This window comes from Desmodus rotundus, chromosome 6, assembly GCF_022682495.2.
Source record: "Desmodus rotundus isolate HL8 chromosome 6, HLdesRot8A.1, whole genome shotgun sequence".
In the NCBI taxonomy this organism is placed as follows: Eukaryota; Metazoa; Chordata; class Mammalia; order Chiroptera; family Phyllostomidae; genus Desmodus; species Desmodus rotundus.
Window position 1 is genome coordinate 90917242 of NC_071392.1, and position 22316 is coordinate 90939557.

General features: G+C 48.2%; 1 protein-coding gene across 1 annotated transcript; it reads right to left on the reverse strand.

The window, feature by feature from the left end:
- Positions 1 to 217: 217 nt before the first annotated feature.
- Positions 218 to 22312, reverse strand: XRCC2 (X-ray repair cross complementing 2). Its single transcript, XM_024564444.3, has 3 exons — positions 22169 to 22312; positions 13644 to 13725; positions 218 to 4850 (listed from the first exon to the last, which is right to left on the reverse strand). Exons 1-3 carry the CDS (start codon positions 22205 to 22207, stop codon positions 4126 to 4128), a joined length of 846 nt encoding a protein of 281 aa, XP_024420212.2. The 5' UTR covers positions 22208 to 22312; the 3' UTR covers positions 218 to 4125.
- Positions 22313 to 22316: the final 4 nt, after the last annotated feature.

Genomic DNA, 22316 nt, shown 5'->3' on the forward strand with positions numbered 1-22316 from the left:
ACTGAATATACACTGCTGAAACATGTATTAAATTTCTTTCTTTGAAAGGCAGCTCTTCAAATTAAGTTCATACTTAATTATGTCTAAAGCTGGTCCATATCTTTACTCTCCTCCAGAATAAGACAAGACCTTAAGACTATCATGTTAAGTGACAACCTTACGAGGTCTTTCCAGCCAATGAATACGAAAAAGAGATGTTTATTGAAGATGATACAAGACACATATATATAGGACAATGACACCTCAGTCCCCTTCAATTGGGCACCTTGGGACCTCACACAGTTCTCTCAATTGCCATCAGCTGCCCCATTGTATTTTCCTGAATCTCATCGATGATCTGAAATCTCTTCCCTTTCAAAGGTGATTTTAGTTTTGGGAAAAGCTGGGAGTCGTGGGGTGCCAAATCTGGGCTGTAGGAGTCGGAGTCACCTGGGTCACTGATCTTTGTTGATTGCAGCCCACACACGTTCGACAACCTCAGGCGCTCTGCTTGTTGCAGGCCTTCCAGAGCGTGGATCACTTTCAACAGATTCTTGACCATCTTTGAAGCATTTGTGCCACAGTTTTATACGTGCCGCACTCATTGCATCGTCCCCAAAACTCTTCTGAATCATCTGAGTAGTTTCTGCAGAGAACTGTTCAAGCTTAACGCACGACTCGATGGAGATTCATTGCTCTACTCACCCAGTCACTTTAAATGTGACGGCCACACAGTACACGTGCTCACTCAACAGTGTCTACCGCCCCCACTGACTAGTACAGTGAAGTCATTGTTCACACATGCACATTCCAGTCTAGTCTCCTTGGCTGCCAGGTTACATCGATGCTGCACAAACCGTTCTCATTATATTAACAATGGCTGGACTTTTGCCAAAAAAACCTATCATATGCACTAGGCACACAGGCAATGGGTTACCTAGAGTTTTTACTTTTGTCTTTTTCTCCAGCATATTAGACACTATTGTTTTATATTATCACTATTTCTTCGGATTTACTCAGGTGCTTTCTATTTTCTTTACTCACGACTGCTTCTTACACCTCAGACTTTCTGGGATAACTGTCCTCTTTGAACTATATCTTTTAGAAGCCCCTTTAAGTGTGGCAACTTTGGTGATAAATTCTCCACTTTTTTTCCATCTGAAAATATCTTTCTTTCACCCTTATTCTTAGATAATCCATATAGCACAACGGTCTGAATAAAATTTTTTTGAATGATATTACTAATATAGCATTTGATGGTTGAAACCTTAAAATTTATATATACAAAGGAAGGGATAAGGTAAGTACTATCTTAATTTTGTATAGCATTTCCCAGATGAATGTCTGAAATATCCTTTGTATGCATTTGTTTTTTCTAGATTCTCAAAATTATCCTGAGTTCACCTTTAAGAAAAGTATTTTATGATATCCATTTTTTCTTTTTTTATATGAAAATAGGTTAAATTTTCTAAAATTTGTAATCACTCACTCATTATTCTTTTGACTCTCTCCAGCATGCCTGTATCTGCTCCCAACATAACCTAGGACGTGTGACTTCAATCTCTTTCTTGTTACGCCTGATTCTTTTTACAGTTATTAAAACTCCTAGTGTTCAAGAAATCCCATTGGCATAACTTTTAGCTTAAAAGAATTTTTTGTTAACTGGGATTCTTAATTCCTTCCAGCATGTTGGATAACAAATCTTTTAAAGATAACGAAGTCTTTGGTCTGACACATTCATATATAATTGATCATTTAAGTTAATATAAAAGTTCATTATTTTTTAATCATGTTCCCAAAGAGTAAGTTATAAATCTGTGGGTAACAGTTCACTAAATTAACGCTTCATTTATGCAGAGGAGAAGTGAAAATCCTGTCACAGTCAAGGCTGGAGTTCTGCTAGGAGCTGCAAGTCTCACAGACGTCTGTAAACCGCTCGCCTGGCCACAGTGCGGAGCTTGACAGGGAAGGTAACGGAATTGTCATCTCTTCTCTTAACAGCTAAAAGAAGAAGTAGTCTATGCACTGGCTGGTGCGGCCCAGTGGACTGAGTGTCGGCCTGCAAACCGAAGGGTCGCTGGTTTGATTCCCGATTGGGGCACATGCCTGGGTTGCGGACCAGGTCCCTCACATGAGAGGCAACCACACATTAATGCTTCTCTCCCTCTCTTTCTCCCTCCCTTCCCTTCTCTCTAAAAATAAATAAATAAAATCTGTAAAAAAAAAAAAGAAGAAGAAGTAGTAGTCTAGAACAGAGCAACAGATTCCCAATCCTAATGATCACACACCCTTATCAGGATTTGGAAAAATAGGTAGATCCCTCCTGAAATAGCAAGTGTACAAATCACTTCCATGTGACATTGACATAGTGCACGTAACAAAATAGCCAATGTGACTTGAAAAAGGATGAACTATAGATAAAATACGTAATATTTTAAAACACCTGAAATGCTATGAATGGCAAAACAACATTTGAGCGCAGACAGGGGTGTGGAAGTGAGTGACGGTGATGAGACCCGACGCCATTGCACTGATCACCCCTTACAGTCACTGTTACTGCCACAGTGTGGCTGGGGCGGGTGTTGGGCCTGGAAGGGCTGCGAGGGCGACACCTGTCATCTCGTGCTGACGCTTGGTTCCCCGTACCCTGCCACAGACGCAGTTCCCAGACAGGGACTGTCACTCATTAGCGAGCCAATCCCAGGAGGCCTCACACCGAGTGGGGAGTGAGAGGCAATGAACAGCATTAATGAATGGGTTACAGCTTCACGCGCCCAGGCACCAGGCCTGCTGGGGCTGCTTGGGGAAACAGCACAGTGCCCTCTCCCCAAGGGACATGTACTTATAGACCATATCCTGAGCCTCACTGGTAAAGCACTGCCCGGCCCAGCCCACCTGCAGCTCAGCAGGCTCTGGCATCTAAAAGCCCCCTGCAGAAGCCCCCAGGCCCTGCGTGGCCAGTGTGGCTCAGTTGGTTGGAGCGTTGTCCTGTAACCGAAAGGTCATGGGTGCAGTTCCAGGTCAGGACACATACCCAGGTTGCAGGTTCAATCCCCAGTAGGGGTGCAACAGGATGAATGTTTCTCTCTCACACTGATGTTTCTCGCTCTAAAAGCAATGAAAAAAATGTCCTCGGGTTAGGAGGAGGAGGAGAAGAAAGAAGATGGAGGAGGACGAAAACACCACTGCCATTCCCTTCTCCTCTCCCCAAGGATACCTCAGACGTGTCCGTGACTTAAGACCACCTGGCATAGAGACTGCATGAGTGCCAGGGTCAATCTATCAAATATTGATCCAATTTCATTTCTGTTTGCATGGAAATCGCTCTGCTCTGCTACAATGCATCGTCTTCCGGGCCCCTTGAGGTGTGAGCTCCCCATCTGGCCGTCACGAGGCCAAAGCATGCAGAGTCTTGCCCAGGTCGCAGCTGGAAACGGTCCGAGCCATTTTGGGGTGTATTGAAGCATTCTAAATACCAGCAGGTAAGAAAATACTAGCGACACACAGTTCTAATAGTTTCAGTATTTGTCTATCACTTAACAACAAGGAGATAAAAATTTCAAGACACTCTTCACGGAATTCCTTGAGTAGTTATCTTATTTCCCCGTGTTTAAAAAATGACACAGAAGCCTAGCCATAATACACCACCACCTTGGAATTCAGTGCAACTAGCGCAGATCAGAACGGCCTGACTTTCCACAGCTCTCGGTGGGAAAGGCAGGTGGGCAGACTTCTCGTTTCCACTGCATTTACAGAGAGAACAGCTCTACAGAGACACTGCCCAAGGCACAGCTTCCGAAAGGAGCTACATATGAAATTAGAATCTTTCCTAAACGCATCACTGAATTCCAGAGATGTGGCACCACGTTGACAAGTCCACTTTGTTTAGGCTGAAATGAGCATATGATGTATTGAGTTTGAAGCAAGCTTTCACACATAGTTTTATTGTTAGTATCACTTCGATGAGGCGGCAACAACCCGGGAGCAGCATTTTCTAAGGTGTTACTGTACTGGTGCAAGAAATCTATTCTGCATAGAAATACTGTGAATTCCCTTGGAGTTTAAAACCTCAGAACCGAACCACTTTAGCCTATGAACGACTTTTCAGAACCTGCATAATGTCCTACAAGACCATTCCGATACATATCAACAAAATTCAACCCCACTTTCTCCAATAATGAAAAAGTGCTTCTTTACGCTGTTACTCTTTAAGTGACGTGAAAGTAAAGAAAACTGGCTGGCGGCTTTAGCCCCGTCTTTGGAGAAGAAGACCCTGCGCGTCACCAGCCGTCGCCAGGCCTCACAGAGGTAGGGCCGGTAGTCCACGCTGGCGTCCCCGTCACCCAGGTGGCGGGAGGCCGAGGAGGGGGCTTCGCTGGAGTCGGAGGCTTTCTGCATTAAACTCTGTGTGGTCGCCAGGAGAACCAGGCGGTACTCCCGGACAAGCTTCTCCAGGACCTGAGAACACTTCTTCAGAGGGGCCTCCTGCAGGCTCACGCTCCCCCCTCCGTTGGCTCGGTCTATCCAGTAGAAAGCCGACAAGCTGTCCACAATCAAGAGGCAGAGAGAGGGGTGGCTGCAGAACATCGCTTCCAGGGAGTGAAGTGTGAGCAGCAACTGGGAGCTGCTACTGCAGTGCACCAGGAAAAGCCTTCCGAGGCAGCACTTGACCACTTCCTCAGAGCTCTGCGCCAGTCTATGCTCCAGAATGGTAACAAGCCGAAGCAAGTCAAAGTGGTAATCTGTGTCAATGAATAAGACTTCTATTTCCAGGCCACCTTCGGATCTGGGAAGTACACACCGTGCTGTCATATGATACAGCATTTCTGTTTTTCCTGTTCCTTCTGGACCATGAAATTCAAGAATATCACCTGCGTAAAATTTAAAAACGTCAGTCAAAATGCTGCAGCACAGTAAGGGCATAAATGAAAAGTCTGCAAAAATGTTTTAAAAGACATTCACTGGAATGCAGAAGAAAATCTAAACCATTTGCCAAAATGGGTCTGTAGAACAAGTCGGTCAGTCATGGTCTGAAAGCAGAACGACAGGCGAACCGCATCCCGGGGACTCTCCCGGGGGTACACGCACGCACGCACGCACGCACAAACTGGTGGCACAGGGAGGTAAAGCACCACAGACCTAGGGCCTCCCCAAAACGCTGCTGCTTACAAAGGACGCGCTGTTTCTAGGGATGGATCACCCAGTGTCCATTCTCTCCTTTTCCCTTAAACACAAAAGCCCCAGTTGGGGAAGGCCATGGCCAACTTAAAAACTATCTTTCTTCATCTCCCTTGCAGAGGGGTCACCGGGCGTCTGGGCTGCAACCACCGAGGCACGCGGAGGCGTCTGCCTGGACTTCCAAGCCCTGCCAGACTTCCCAATGCAGGCGGCCCGTCTGCTCTCTGGAGAGGGAGCAGCTGGTGGGGAACAGTGAGGAGGAGAGGTGGGCCCTATGGGGCAGGCCTAAGAGGGGTGGGCAAGAGGACAGGAGGCACCCAGGACCTGGGCCACCGCCTGCCTGATTCCACTCCTGATGTGAGGAAAGTAAGCTTGTACCTGGTAAGCCATAGGCTGAACGTCTGATACATGCAGATGAAACAATTCCCAACTAGGGTTTCTCAATGTTATGGGCACTGGGGGTGGAGCTAGCCTTGACCGTGCCATTTCACAGCTACAGGCTGGTGGGTGAGGGCCCACAGCTCTCGGGCCTTCAATGCCAACAGCACCCTCCACTGAAAATGCATCTCCGAACGGCCCTCGGGCCTTCCTTGCTGCATGGCTCTCAGGAAACTGTGTCCATTCGGAATGGCATCTGCGCTGTAGGGGAGAACTACTCCCCTACCATCGTAAACCCAAGTCCGCCACTCTGAACTTGGAAGAGCCAACCAAGTCTTTCTACATAAGTTCCAGTAACTCTCTTTCACTGAGGACAGCATGAATTAAATAAAACACCCGGGCACACTGTCCTGCCTCCGGAGCTTTTCAAAACCCACTCTGAACAGAGGCCTTTCAACTCCTGCTAAAACTAAAACTTGCCGAAACTACTGCCATTTAATTTACAGCTGAAGTGCAGACTAGAAAACACTGTTGAAATGCAGATTCTTAGGCCTCAAACACATTACATATTTTGAGAATCCAGTTACTTTATTTCTTGTTACGACTAATATACCGTTATATGTTGGAACAGTCACAAATAGTGTGTAAGAAATTTAGCAAGTTGCTACCATACTATATTTAAGGTAATATAAAGTGTCAGTCAATTTCTTCAACAATCTTAAATATAATTTACTCTTCAAAATTTACGTTAAAAAGATCCCCCTCCAAAGATTCCAGCCTCAAGGAGCGAAACTATTTTCACATCAACGATTGCTCATGGATGCTCTTATTAAACGTTAACACGGTAACTAAAACTATACTCAACCCAGACGTTAGGTTTACTCTCTCCAACCATATCCCTGGGGACCTAAGCTGCCCGCAAATGAAAGTCCTTCACGGCCGTGTAGCACAGGAGAGCGAACGACACACGCAGGAGGAAGAAACGCCGACACAGAGCAGCGCCAGTGCTAGCGAAGGGACGCCGAAACTACGGCTCCCAGGCTGACTCTGACAGTGGCTTGCGGGACACAGCGGACGGTGAGAAGGACGGTGAGAGAGACGGAGAGCATAGTGCGGCGCACCCTGCACCAGCGCCCTGCCCTGTCCCCACCCCCCCGCCCCGCCACCCGGGGCAGAAGGCATACACGGATGAGCAGCAGTGGGCCTTCCCAGAGCATTTCACAAATGACACGCACTCTTCACAAACAACGTCACGTGGGCCCCAACGACAACACCGAGGTAGGAAAAGCAAACTTCATCATCTCCCACGATCACATTTATTGTGCTGTATACAAGTGGGGGGCCCAAAACAGGAACTACCTTCTGGAGGGCGGGCCCTTGGAGAACAGGCTTCCCTGGCTAGGTGAGTGCTCTAGGAATCCATCTGTGTCGGTGCACCAGCTGGTGTTGTTGTGAGAGGCTGTGTGCAGCTTCAGTGAGATTTTTGGAGACTCTTTCAACACATTTGCCCATTGCATGATGGGTGACTTACCAGTGCACCTGCCCAACCACACTCAGTGTTCAGCAGATTATGACCAGAAACGGCAGGGCCCCTGTGCCCCACCCTCCCTACTCACCCGATCTCACCCCGAGTGACTTTGTTTCCCTGGATGAAAAACCCTCAAAAGGACGCGTTTCACCGATATGGAAGAGGTGAAACAAAAAAGCAGAAGCACCAAAAGGCATCAGAATCGATGAGTTCAAAAACTTTTGAGCAGAGAAGAAAAACGTTTCGACAGGTGTATTGCATCAAATGGAGAGGACCTGGATGGTGACTGAAATTGAAACATGAAAGAATAAATACAGTTTTTTATAAATAAAATGTTTTAGGGGTGTTGGCTACTTTATAAGGTTGGGACTTGAATATTCTATCCCCAACATAAAACACTATCTTTTTTATCAGATGACTTTCTAAGAACTACTTCTTTATTCTTTTTTTAGATTTTATTTATTTATTTCTAGAGAGAGGGGAAGGGAGGCAGAAAGAGGGAGAGAAATATCAGTGTGTGGTTGCCTCTCAAGCGCCCCCTACTGGGGACCTGGCCCCACCCCAGGCATGTGGTTTGCAGGCTGGCACTCAATCCACTGAGCCACACCGGCTAGGGCAAGACAGGAGCAGTTTTCATAACACCTTTCAGCATAACTTGAAAGAATAAGAAGAAGTCTTTTAGAGAACTTCCCTACGTGGTTTGACAAGGCCTCCTAAATCCATACATCAACTAAAAAACAGCTGATGTAGTATATGCTTTCCTTAGCTCCTTGGTTTGGCACAAATAAAACTGAGGCAAAGTTTAAGGTTAAGTCCTTGGTTAAGAGGTTATTAGGGCCCTGGCTGGTGTGGCTCAGTGGACTGAGTGGTGACCTGCAAAGCAGAAGACTGCTGGTCCAAATCCCAGTCAGGGCACATGCCAGGGTTGTGGACCAGGTCCCTGGTCGCGTGTGTGCAAGAGGCAACCGATAGTAAGTTTCTCTACCTCTCTTTCTCCCTCCCTTCCTCTCTGTCTAAAAATGAGTAAATAAAATCTTTTTTTAAAAGAGGTTATTAGCCCTGGCTGGTGTGGCTCAGTGGACTGAGCACCAGCCTGAGAACCAAAGGGTCGCTGGTTCAATTCCCAGTCTAGGGCACATGCCTGCATTGCAGGTGAGGCCCCCAGTAGGGGGTGCACAAGAGGCAACCACACAATGATGTTTCTCTCCGTCTTTCTCCCTTCCTTCCCCTCTCTCTAAAAATAAATAAATAAAATAAAATAAGAGAGGTTATTAGGTATATAAAGACACTCTTCTACAGATTAACAGCAAAGCAGATAAAAAGGTCATTTATAAAAACTGGGGAAGTGAAATCTGCAAACTTGCAAATTACACGAGTATTACCATTAACATCCTTGAACTAGATGAGCTGAAATCAGTTGCACTGTTTTTATAAACATTTACTATCTAATCATAAAATCAAAAATCGTTCCAAACAGTGTGTTCTACAGAGGGGACACAGGCCTTGCAAAGGTGTGTGAAGTCGTGCACCCTGTCCAGTGCAGGCTCCGAGGGTGACAGTTTGTAGTCAACAACAAACCACAACAAGAAACACCACCCCCCCCACAAAACCCTGTGTTGTTTGGCACTTGGAAAATTAAACGAAATCAGAAAATCTGGATGGGTTGGCCTCGACTGTTACTCTCACAGACAGAATGCAGAGAGGGTTTGGGTAACAGATTGTCAGAGTGAGCTGATGAATCTAAAGATCCTTCAAAATAAGGAAAAGAAAAAAAAACAGCCTAAAAATACATCATCTGGGTACCAAACTACTCATGGTATAACAAATATGTTGGATCTGCGCATTCTAATCACTCTAGGACTGAAGAGGTAATAAACTGGAATATGGTACCAAATCACTATTCTCCAAAAAACCATTGAAAATGCGTCCACGACAGCTTCAGAGACTCCTGTTGACCCTACATCCCTCACTGCCTCCACTCCAGCCTCACGGAGACAACTTCCCACAAAGTGCTGCTGCTGCTGAGCAGCGGTCTTCATCACCCACTCTTACGTACCCCCTGCTCCGACAGGCATTCACCAAACCAGTCTAACAGCCTGAAGATCTGTGAGAGTTTCCAGTAACTTTCGTTACTGCCTGAACAAGATGGTGTTTTAGAAGTTTCTGCAGCCCTGGCCGGGTGGCTCAATGGGTGGGAGCACCCGCCACACACCAAAAGGTTGTGGGTCTGACCCCTGGTCGGGGTGCGTACAGGAGACAACTGATTGATGTTTCTCTTTCACATCGATGTTTCTCTCCCCCCCACCTTCCTGTCTCTCTAAAAATCAGTAAACGTATCCTCGGATGGGGATTAAAAAAATTAAAAATAAAAGCTTCTATAAGTGTAATATTCAAATGTATAAACTGAGTGGCAAATCCACATTTCAATGTCAATTTCATAAAGTTAAATTTACCCTTTCCTTTTGTCTGACAGGTTTGATCAAAATCTGTCTTTATTGTTGATAGCTTAGAATTTTATTGCCAGCAGACCTGCTCTACAAGACATATTAACGGGATCCTTCAGGCTGAATGAAAGCTCAGCACACCGTAATTTGGTCCGACTTAGTTAATGAATGAAGCTCACAGCACACACAATAACCATGTGAGTAAACAGGAAAACCAGTACAAGTGTGATCTACACTTGCAATTATTTTACCCACTGATTTAAGAAACAATTCCAATTATGTTAATGATTTTAAATGCTTATGGGCACACGACACAGAAATATATAATTTGTAACGGCACAAAGGAATGGAGATACAGCAGTACAGTTTTTATAAGACACTGAAATTAAGATGGTTTTAATCCAAATTAAATTGTTATAAATTAAGATGTTGATGGTAATCATCAGGACAACTAATAGTAAAATAATATTTTCAATTTTTAAAAGATTTTATTTATTTATTTATTTTTGAGAGATGGGAAGGGAGAGGAAAAAAGAGGGATAGAAACATTGACTGGCTGCCTCTCGTACACACCCCAATCAGGGACAGAACCTGCAACCCAGGCATGTGCCCCAAGCAGGAACTGAATCGGTGACCTTTTGCTTTGCGGTATGACACCCAACCACCGAGCCACACTGGTCAATTTTTTGAAAAAGGGAAAATAATGTTAAGGAATTAAAATGGTGCACTAGAAAATATCTACCAAACACAAAAGATGGTAAAGGAGGACTAAAGAAACCAAAAACGCCAAAGACATAAAACAGCGAAACGGGAGTCATGAGCCCCACCTCACCGATAAATGCACCAACTGTAAATGGCTCAGACAGTCCCAACAGAAGGCAGAGACTGCGGGACGGAGTAAGAGATGTGGTCACAGGCTGTCTATGGTGGGCACACCTCACATAACAAGGCACAAACATGTCGATAGTAGAAGCGCAGAAAAAGCCGTTCTATGCAAACCACTGACAGAAAGCTGACGTGGCTCTTCTGTTATTGCACAAAATACTCTTGGACAAAAGCTGCTGTTAGAGACAAAGACGGATGTTGTTTTGTGTTGTGGGAAAACACAATGAGCGTTTTTACGTGCCTGGCCACAGTGTTTAGCATTCCACGTTACTGTGAAACGGACCTCCGGAACTGCTTCATCCTGCTAACTGACACTCGGTGTCTACTGGACACCCCCCTCCCGCTTCTCTGGCCCAGCCCTTGGCAACCAGCACTCTGCTTTCCGTCTCCACACGTCTGACTGTCTCAGATCCCTCACATGAGTGGAACTGCAGAAGTGTTTGTCTTTCGGTGACCGGCGCACCTCACCTAGCACATCCTCAAGGTTCATCCACGCTGCACCGTGTGACAGACTTTCCTTCCTTTTCAAGGATGAATTATGCCCCCCCCCATGTACGTACCATATATCGTTTATTCATTCATCCATTGAACATTTGGGTTGCTACAACTTCTTAGCTGCTGTGAACAGTGCTGCTGTGCACACGGGCATGAAAACATGACTTCAATGTGCTGCTTTAAATTCTTTTGGATAAGTACCCAGAAACAGAACTGGTGGATCACATGGTAGTTCCACTTTTACGTTTTTGAGGAACTTCCACACTGTTTTCCATAGTGGTGGCTTCATTCTACAATCCTATCAACAGTGCACAAGGGTTCCAATTTCTCCACATTCTCACCAGCACTTCTTGTTTTGTTTTGTTTTATTTCAGCCATCCTGATGGATGCGAGATGACAAATAGGACATCTCATAAAGACACTGAGTCAATCCGTCCATGAGATTGAATTTGTGCCCAACAATACACGAAACCCCAAAGGACACAAAGCAACAAGTAACAGAACCAAAAAGGCAGACGATTCACAATTACAGCTGAAGGCCTTACTGCCACCTCCAGTAGCGGCAGAACCACCAGTCAGAAGGTCAGCACAGGCACAGGAGACCTGGACACCACTAACACCCAGCGAGACCTGAGAGACGCCGATGACACACCTGCCCCGATCGCAGCAGGATGCATGATCTTCTCAAGGGCGCGCGAGACATTCCCTAGGGTAGACCATGTGTTTGGCCACCAAAAAGTCTCAATAATTTAAGAAGACTGAAGTCACAGATGCTCTCTGATTGGAAAACAATGAAAATAGAAAAAAATAACAAGCTGTAAATCTTCTCGACCTTGGTGTACATCATGGCTTCTTAACTAGACCAAAAACATAAGCAAGAACAAAAAAAGAAACGCAGATAAACTGGACGGCATCAAAATTAATGACTTTGATCCTGGCCGGGGGCTCAGTGGGTCAGAGCATCGTGCTGATGCACAGAGGTTGCGGGTTTGATCTCGGGTCAGGGCACCTACAGGAGTCAACCGGTAAGTGCAGCGATAAGTGCAACAACTAATCGATGTTTCTCTCTCCTCTTCTCTCCTCTTCCTCAATCTCTAAAAATTCAACTTAAATAATCTATAACTTATGCTTCAATGGATACCATCAAGACAGTGAAAAGAGAACCCACAAAATGTAAAAACGAAATATTGGCAAATTATACCTTTGCTAAGAGACTGGAATCTGAACACATAAAGGACTCTGACAACTCAATAGTAAAGACGACCCAATTTTTAAAGTGGGCAAAGGCTCTGGCATTTCTCTAAATCACACATAGAAGCTGCTAGTGAGCACATGCAAAGAGGCTGAACGTCACCAGTCACCAGGGAAATGAAATCAAAACCACAGTGAGGTATCACTTCATACTTGCTGGGAAAAAACTATAATCAAAAAGTTGGACAAAAATGTTTGTTTGCACACGTGGGGAAACTAGAACCTCACACATTTCACTGCTGGTGGCAAGTAAAATGTGCAGCGGCTTTGGGAAAATGTCTGGCCGTGCCACAGAGTCAAACACAGGGTTGGCACGCAAGCTGGCAGTCAGTCCCTCTCATAGGCATTACCCTAGAGAACTGAAAACACGTCCATCGGAAAACTCGTACAGAAATAATCACAGCCCTGGCTGGTGTGGCTCCGTGGACTGAGCGCGGGCCTGTGAACCGAAAGTTCACGGGTTCGCTTCCCAGTCAGGGTGCACGCCTGGGTTTCAGGCTAGGTCTCCAGTGGGGGGCGTGCGAGAGGCAACCGATCTATGTATCTCTTACACATCAATGTTTCTGTCCCTCTTTTTCTCCCTCCCTTTCCCTTTCTCCAAAAGTAAATAAGCAAAATCTTTAAAAAGTTAAAAATAAATAAATCTAAAAAATAATAATAATTATTATTATAGCATTATTCCTAAGAGCCAAAAAGCAGAAACGACTCAAACGCCCACCAGCCGACGAGAGGCCAGCCAAATGTGCTGCATCCACACGGACGGGCTGTTCAGCGACAGACCGGGCAAGCCACCAATGCACCTTGAAGAGACTGTGCAAGGCACACGAAACCAGTCACAGAAAAGGACCATGTTCTGTGTGGTTCCAGTGATCTGAAGGGACCAGGAAAGGAAAATCGGTAAGAGTCAGAAAGCAGATTAGCAGTCGTCTGGGGTGAGGGGTGTGGAAAGAAATGCGGAGTAACTACTGACAGGCACACGATTCCTCTGGGGTGACTGAAATGTTCTAAAATCAGTTGTGGCGGTTGCTTTACTGTGTGAGTACGAACAATCACTAAATTTACCCTTAAGTGGGTGAACAGCATCACTATAAAGCCGTTACATTTAAAAAACCAACCCAAGCACACTCCCTTCTCTCTAAGCTCCCCGGGGAACGCAGCACTGAGGGGCCGAGCAGGCACGCCTCTCCCCACTGCGGGACCACGAGGCCCCGCAGTCCTTCCTGCGATTCTCCCACTTCTCAGGAGTGAAAAACAGTAACAAAATCCCCACAAATACGGTGTGTAGGGGTAGAAGAGGCCCCCTTATTGTGAAGATGCACCACAGGTAAGCCAAGCTTCACGTCATCGGACATAGAACGGGCAGGCACTCGGTGGTGACCTGTGGCCGAGCGTTGACAGCCACCCTGCAGAGCCTCCTGCTAGGCTAGGCGGATGAGAACGCACAGGCAAAACCACTGGCGTCACTGGACTTCAGGTGTGGCCCGGTATTCCGAGACAGTTTTTACCGTGCACAGGTGAGTCTTCGTCCGCAAACAGACACGGTTCCATTTCTTCCAGGGACCTTCTACCTTCAAGCCGGGCGAGGAGCTTCAAAAGAAAAAAAGAGAAAAGGAAAAGTCATTACCTAAAAACATAAAACCCTAAAAAATCCACATTTATATAATTTTCCAGAAATCTATAAAAAAGGTGTTTCATAATTTTGAGGACTTGGAAGGAATTATGAAGTAGGAAATACAATGGAGGAGAAAAGTTGTGTTCACTTATCCGGAAAAAGAGTTCATTTTCTGTTTACGCACCAGACACCAACAGTATGAGTCTCTGCCCCAAAGGAGCGCAGAGGGCAGTTTAAGACACAGGGGCAAACTGCTAACTGCAGAGTGGCCGCCTTCCCCCAGCTTGACAGTTGTCTTTCCCTCGTCTGCCCATCGCACTGTGTTTGCCCATCGAACAGCTGGCTCCTTATCCAGTTCGGGGCAGGAGGGAGGGGGAAGGTGGAGGAAAACGCCTGGAGGAGCGCCTCCCTAAAGCAGGTGGGCAGGTGGAACAGAGGCAGCAGGTGCAGAGGCTACAAACAGCAGTGTGGGGGTCAACCACAGGCAGACTTGAGATGCTGGAGCTTGCAGCACAAAACCAGCAGGAGACAATGAGCCCTAGAGACAGAAGTCAGATTGCGGGACCTGCTCTGTGGCTGCACACAGGGCAGGGGTTGTGAGCTCCACGGTGAGAAGCCACAGTGAGCAGAGGTCGGGATGCCAGCAGCACCTCTGCAGGATCACTTCCTGGGCCTGGGGCTTCCCATCAGTACAGGGGGGATCGGTATCACCCTCACAGTGTGTGAAGAGTGCTGAGCTCTGGCGCTGCCCTCCTGTGAGTGCGTCCCCGCCTTCCTCCCCCACAGGCAGGCGTCTTCGAAACCCTAAGGGTCCCTGCAACTTGCAACCAGGGGGGCGATGGGAGCGGGAGCTCCCATCTGGGGCTTACCTCCCCCCCATCCTGTCTCCAAGGCCCCTTTTCTCTGCCTTTCCAGTGGGCCAAAACCTCCCGCCTAGGATCTCTCCTGTTGCTTCTTCTGTCCTAAGCCCTCCCTTGTTTCACTGTCCCCAGATTTAATAAACAGCCACTTAAAAAAAAAAAAACAAGAGAGTGCTTGGCACTATGACCTGATTTTCCAACATCATCTTGGTGGCCAGCCGGGCACGGGCCTGACAGTGAAGCAGGCCTGGGAGCAGGCTGGGGCCGGCCACAGGGCCTGGAGGAGAGCCTGCACCCAGGCCAAAGTCAGTGACAGCGAGCAGGACACAGGGACTGAGCGGAAGGACAATGCAGGGAGCAGGCTCACAGCTGACTCTCCGGTTTCTGGCCAGCGCAGGGGAGACAGGCCTTCCATGCAGCACAAGAAAGAGCACATCGCACAAGGGAAGAAAAGCTGTCACGCTGTGTGTCTCTGTGCACGACGCATGAGACTTGCTGAAGTGGTGAAGAGGTTCCATACCTGAGCTGGCAAATGTTTACTGAGCTTCTGTCACGTACAAAGCGCCATGGCAGGTAAAACGGGGACCGCGAGGATGAAGATGACCATTAGCCTGCCTCGAAGACCTGGCAGGCTGGGCTGTCCAGAAGACGTTTTATGACAAAATAAGGTGCGGACGGCCAGCTTCACAGAAGACAGAGCGCCCTGGGCTGGAGCGGAGAGTGTGGGCGCACCCAGCTGACCAGCTCCCAGGGCTGGCCTGCACAGTGGGGGGTGAGGGGGGAGACACACACCGCTGGCTCCCAGCACAGTGCCGGCCATGGCCTCCAGCTGCACGAGGACACGCGCTCCTCTTCACCCCAATAAGCCTAACAAGTCTGACATCAGAATGTCTTCGATGAGGCAGAAGGTATTAATTCTATTAAATCAAGACCTTTGGGTACTTGTAGACATATTCTGTATGACAACAGGGGGTACTTAGTAGTAGTAAAGAATTTAACCTTGACCAAAGAGAGGTCTGGCCTTGGCTCCTGGGGGAGAACCCCTCAGCTTCTCAGTGGGGGCTTTGGGTGGGCTCAAGCTCTGGTTCCAGCTCCGGCATCAGAGTGGCTGCGGCTGAGGTCAACTGCTTGGGCGGTCGACTATGTCTATGGGACAGAGCCCCAGAGCTACTCTGGACCCCACGTCCGAGTGGCCTTGCCTGGTGGGCACACTGCCACCAGCTGCTGGGGGAAGCTGGCACTGTGCAGATGCCACTGGCGGAAGACACTAGGTCTGCACTTGGAGTTCTCTGGACGCTGTCCAGTCACATCTCTCCCTCGGCTGATTTTAGTCTAACCCCTTTCACTGTCATAAGCCATAACCACGAGCAAGGGGCAGGGAATTCTGCAAGTCCTGCTAACAAATTCTTACACGTGAAGGCGGTTTTGGGGACCCCCGACCTTGCAGTTAGCGTCAGAGTGAGTACATTCCCGGGGCCTCGAATTCTGCAGCTGGCGTCCAAAGTGAAGGCAGTTGGGGGGATTTCCCTGACTTCACACATGCATGAAGTACTTCTGCCCCAAACTCAAGAGTCATGGTTTTTCTCTAGGAAAAGCAACTGTATGATCCTTTGGGCCGGCTGCTTTCTCCCTGGAACACTCTGTTACTATTGCTGAACTTTGAAAAACTTGCACCTACCGCTGTGAGCATGACAGCTTCCCAACACTTAAGATCCTTTGGGTGAACTCACAGCTGAGTTTAATTAATGTGATTTTTCTGGATAATTATTTAATGAAATGTGTCAATACTTGGAAGATCTGCATAACTTAGCCAGTTATTTCCAAATGACCAATGCACAATGCTGTATCGCCCCTGGGCAAAAGACAGATCAATGGGCTTTAACATCAGAAAAATTCAATGGTATAATTTTATGTTCTACATTGCAATTAGTTTATAAAAACCACAACTTGTCAAGTTTTGATAGAGTGTCAAAGAGTATCCACAGTGATCTGAGAAGGTCTTAAAACACTCCTCTTCCCAGCTATACACCTGCAAGAGGCCACACAGTAGAGAGTAATGCGCTGGATACAGCAGAAGCACCCAGAGCAGACTACGGGGTGTGTTTACAGTGTGTCCAGAGGACAGACATGCTCATCGGGATGATTACTTGGGAAGTGCCTCCAGGTGCCTGTTCTCACGGCCACTGCCGACAACGGCGCTTTAGAACCCTCCCCTCCGAGATTCCTGTGTGAGATGGCACTCAACAAACTATGGTCTTACAGACGTGACCCCTGGACAGAGGGGGCAATGCTCCGCCTCCCAAACTGTTTGGCTGAGCCAATCAGCGTCTGACTTTCCACTGTCATTGAAAAATCAGTTTTCTTTTCACAGGATGAGAGCTTTCCACCACTGACAATACTGAGAACCACGTTCCACAACACTGCAGCAGAGAGTGCAAAGGGAGTGTGAGCAACTGCCAGCCCTTAGGAACACAGTGGCTGTGCCCATAGCTTTAACCTCACAAACGTGGACACCATGAACAAGAGAGCTTCCAAATACGAGCAAAAAAACACCTGAAAATCTGACACAAATCTGAACAACCCTTAGAGAAACTAAAACCCACGATGTCCAGATTTGAGGAATAAGTTGAAGCAGCACCAGTCAATCCAGATCCAGAAGCACGAAGAAGAGCCTGCTGGGCGTCCAGGGGAAAGGGACCCAGGTACGTGCCGTCTGCCACGGCAGTTCTGCTTTCAGGGAAGACGGACACATCGGGCAGCCATTAGGGTATCCCAACGACGTATTTCTCTTGCTTCCCTGGGCAGCCTCTCCGAGGCCCAGTGTCCGTGGGCACGACTATCAGTCTGTCTGGTGTTTCACAAATACGGTTAAGTAACAGGTTTGGCATTCGGTTTGTAAATCAGCACCTCCTAGGTCACAGGTGGCAAACATAACGCCCACGGGCCGAATCTGGCCCCCCACCTTGTTTCTACTCGGTGGCAGCCCCGAACTCCTTGCCCCTAGTTAAGGAGTAGTTACATTTACAGTCCTAAAACTACACTCAGCCCCCTGAAGGCCACCGCGAGGCTGGTGTGGTCCCTGGTGACAATGAGTCTGACACCCTGCTGTAGGTTTATCAGCTATACACCTGCAAGAGAATAAGTTGAAGAAGCACTAGTCAATCTAGAGGATGGACACCATAAGTACCTAACAACTGATACGATGTGAACTCACTGTGGAATCGGCCGTACCTCACTTACAGACGTTCTCCCTTTCACGTGGGTCCCACTAACCGTCTGTTACTCTGTTTCTCAGAGGAGAAACACTAGGAGACACCAGAGCCAGGATCTGAGCTCTCTGGCCCCCAAAGGCCAGAGCTCCACTGCGCCGCACAGCCCAGAGCCAATCGACTATCACCGAGTCGGATCAAGTCCGAGGACAGGAACGGAAAAGAGCCCTGGACCTCCTCACTGAGGCGGGAGCCAGTATGAGCTCCAGGCTAGCATCTCTCCCTCAGCTCCGCCTCCTAGCCCTCCCTCCGACAGCAGCGGGAGCCCCAGGGGCCCCCACAGCAGCAGCACTGGGGCAAGGGCACAGTCCGCAAAAGCAACAGGACTCGGCTACATGGGCAGTTGCTAGCACACACTTCAGGGGAGTCCCGTGTGTGCCAGCGACAGAGGGAGGAGCTGGGGACACAGAGGAGAAGCAGACCCAGTTCCCGTCCCCAAAGACCATCATGGGGCAGAGTCGAAAGGTTAAAAATGTACAGCCAAGCATGGCAGGTGCGGTGACAGAAGCCCACAGGGCTCTGGGAAGGTAGGAGGAAGGGTGGTCGGCCCTGCTTGTCGGGGGGCACCTGTAACTCTGAAGGAGACAGCTGGCACCGTGTTCTTCCAGGCGCACACGGGGTGCGCACTGACAGCACAGTGCCTTCCTCCCTCTTCCTGGAATGTCCTTTCCCCATTCCCGCACTACATTCCCTACGGCCCAGACCAATGAACAAGCAAAAATTCTACACTCTCCAAGGCTCCCTCCTTCCATGAAGCTATTATTATACTTAAGAGCCTGTCTCTTGATGTGGAGGTAAACACTTAAAAGGAAATTGGCTCACCACCAGTTCCAAAATGCTTTCCATTTGGCAGAAACTTGGTAGCTGCCTGGTAAATCAAAGGTAAACGGCACAGGTAGGCAGCAGTGGGGGAAGCACGAAGAGTGTAAAGAACCTCAAGCCGCCCAGACCCTCATCTATCTGGGTAATCTGTGCCGACCTGCACTGCGCAAAGTCCGTGAGAGTTCATACGGCGTCGTGGAAGTTCGAACACTCAGACAAAGGCCACCAGAGGCAGTCGTACACCCCCAAAGCCTATTAGGCAGAACACCTAACACAGAGATGTTTTTAAATGTGTTTAGTTTTGGGGTAAACATGTTTACCCTAGAGCAGGGAGGGGTGCCTAAAGAGCAAGCCAAGCAGAAATAAATGGCATTTCGGCAAACGTGTTTCTAAGACTTAGCTGGATAAAGGCACACTTCCCTGACCTTTTGTGACTCATCTGTTTGCAGAGGGACAACGGCAGCAAGGTCCAAGTATCAAGGGCCACCTGCAGAAGCCAGCGTGCTAACCACCCCCCCCCCCCCCGCTAGTCTGCAGCCCCACACAGCGCTGGATTCCCACCCACAGACTGCAGACAGTTCGCAACGCTTCCACTGGTGATTTAAGGGGGCAGCTACTTCAGACGGAAGTGTGTAACTACTGGACTGGCCCAAAAGTTCATTTGGTTTTTCTCTATACAATGGCTCTAGTAGTGCTGAGTTGTCTCTACATTAGAAACAATTTCGTTAGATTGTATTAGGACAGCTTGTTACATCAGTGTGCATTTTTAAAAAACATCAAAATTGGTGAATTTTTGTGTAGCCATTTTAATATTGAAGATGGAAGAAAATAACACTTAGGTACCTTATGCTTCATTATTTCAAGAAAGGTAAAAACAACTGAAATGCAAAAAAAGATTTGTGCAGTGTACGGAGAAGGTGCTGTGACTGACTGAATGTGTCAGAAGTGGTTTGCAAAGTTCCTTGGTATTATTGACATTCTGGCCAAATAATCCTCTGCTGTGGGGCTGCCTTAGGCATCGGAAGGTGTTTAGCGGCACCCCTGGCCTCTGCCCACTAGAAGCCAATAGTGGGAGGTAGCCGACACACTCAAAATATCCAAATCAATAAAAGTTATTGGTGAAAATGAAAACTGTGTCTTTTACTTTACGGAAAAAACTAAGTGGGCTTTGTCCAACCCAGCACCAAACCCAGGGGAAGTCAGAGAGCAGCTGCACTGCGTCGATGGCAAGGGGAAGGGCAGCTCTGTTACCATGTGCGCGACAGGTGCCCACTGGCCCTTGTCACAGCAGTCCTTTCCATCAGAGGGCTGTTCCCTCCCACGCGAGAAACCAGGCTCCTCTGGCACTTTGAAAACTAATTGTCTTTCAGGACATAGTGCTAGGCCTGGCTCTTCAGTGAAGTGTCTGTCTACATTACATGTAAAAAACAACTGTTACTCATATACTACGTGGTTAAATTCCATTGTTTCTTAGCACAACGTATTCCCTGAAGGGCCGCTGCATTAATAATGAGTACTTTTAAAAGCAATCACCCTGGTCTGGCTGGTATGGTTCAGCTGATTGGAGCGTTGTCCAAAACCAAAAGGTCGCAGGTTTGATTCCTGGTCAGGGCACATGCCTAGGGTGCAGGTTCCATCCCATGTCGGGGCGCGTTTATTCTTATAAACCGATCGTTTCTCTTTCACACTGATGTTTCTTCCCCACCTCTCATCTCCTCTCTCTAAAATCAATAAGCATGGTCCTTGAGTGAGGATTAAAATAGACAGATAGATAGATAGATAGATAGAAGCAATCATCCTATAAGAGGAAAAGGAAAACAGATAATTATATAAAAAGTCAAGCAAAAATTACTACATATACCTAATAAGCAGCATTAATGTCTAGTACAGGGGCAGCCCTGGACTCCATCATGACCGAGAGACCTCCGCCGCAGAGGCCTGGCTGTGGTTCTTTGCTTTCAGTAACATTCCACGGTTGTAATCAACCTAACCACATCCTTAAAGGATAGAATGTAGATGCTGACACCCCTTCTTAACGTCAAGGTCTGCAAAATGGTCATTCTGTGTATGAAATGGTAACTAGAACATTTACAGGCCCTGTGCATGGTCTACTGACCACAGAAAACATCTTGCGACCATCCCAGGATCAATGCCCATCTGAGGACAGTTGGGGACACCTGACCTCAACCTCATTCCCAAGCCCCACAGCTTCCCAAGGCCATCCTCTATAAGCCACCCACACGAATCCCTTGAGAGCTTGACTTCTCTCTTCTGGTCGATTCCCTTGCCCACAAGCTCTTTGCAATCAGCTCGACCTGCCTGATCTTGTCCTGAGCCTGGAGAACCTGGCATTCAAGGTCCAGTAACACTTCCTCCCCTCACCTACATAAAAGACCCTTCCTCATCCACCTTTGCCTGTTTCCAGAGCTCACCTCCCAACACCGTTCCCAACCACTGGCTTTGTTCCACCCACACACAATGGCTGGCAGGTCGCCTGAAAGAGCCACTCACTTGCTACTCTCTGCTTTGCTTGCCGCTCCCTCCGTGCCAGACTTCAAATGGTCCTTCCAACTGCTGCTCAGGGCCTCCTCCCAGTTAGTCTCTCATGATCCTGCCCCTCTAACGGACCACATGACATACACACCCCATGATGTTTAGGTCAATCTCCTTTCCTAGTTCTTTAAATGGCACGAGTTGTTTCTTTTGTTTCTGGCTCCTATTCCTTAACCAGTGGGTGACACGTAGTAAGTGCCTGAAACCCGTTGGTTCAATTCCTGAACAAATTCTTGCAGGACATCAAATGGTGTGTGCTGGTTGGGAAAGACTGAGGCAGGAAATGTAACCGCCTGTTCAAGAAAAGCGTCCACAAATGCTCCACCTGGCAACTGCTCTCTTTTCCGAGTTTCTCTTCACCTAGGGACCGCCTCTGACCCTAGCTAAATTGTGACAGGTTTGGGCCATAATCCTATCGAGTAGAGAGCTCGAATTTTACCTCCATCTGCGCACGCAGAAACTAGTGCATCTACGGGATTGAATTCGTCTGGCTCTGCTCCGAGAATGTGCTTTTTAGGCCACCGGTCTCGGAGGACTTCGCGTCACCGGGCGACTCCAGGTGCATAGGTTGGGGGTGCACAAGTAGGGAAGGCTGCACAGGTGGGAGTGCACAGGTGGGACAGGGCGCACAGGTGGGGAGAGGCGCACAGGTCTGGGGAGTGCCCAGGCGGACGGGTGCATGGACTGGGTGCGGTGCACAGGTAGGGAGTGCAAGGGTGGAGGTGCAAAGGTGGGGTGGGATTCACAGGGGGAGTGCACAGGTCTGGGGAGTGCACAGGTAGTGGGGCGCACTTGTGGCGGGACTCAAAGCGCAGAGCGTGCCCGGCCCGGAGCCGCGCTCCCAGCCTCCCCCGCCTTCCGGTCTCCCTCGACCTGTCCTTTTTTCCTCTCGCTCCCACCCCGACGACTCTCACCTCCGTCCCAGACTCCGCCCTATGGAAGTCGTTACACATCGCCCCAAAGGCTCGGCGCACCTGGCACTCAACTTTCCCGCCACCAGCGCCATTTACCGCCGGCAACGCCGGCTCCGCCAGTCAGCCAGCCACTCAGACGCGCCGACCC

Bases quoted from the DNA above. Each gene is read 5' to 3' on its own strand.
- XRCC2 (XM_024564444.3), bottom strand. From the start codon at position 22,207: ATGTGTAACGACTTCCATAGGGCGGAGTCTGGGACGGAG. The intron at 13,726-22,168 runs GTGAGAGTCGTC...TTTCTTTTGAAG, and splicing joins GGGCGGAGTCTGGGACGGAG to CTCCTCGCCCGGCTTGAAGG. The intron at 4,851-13,643 runs GTAAAAACTGTC...AATTTTACGCAG, and splicing joins CGAAGACTCACCTGTGCACG to GTGATATTCTTGAATTTCAT.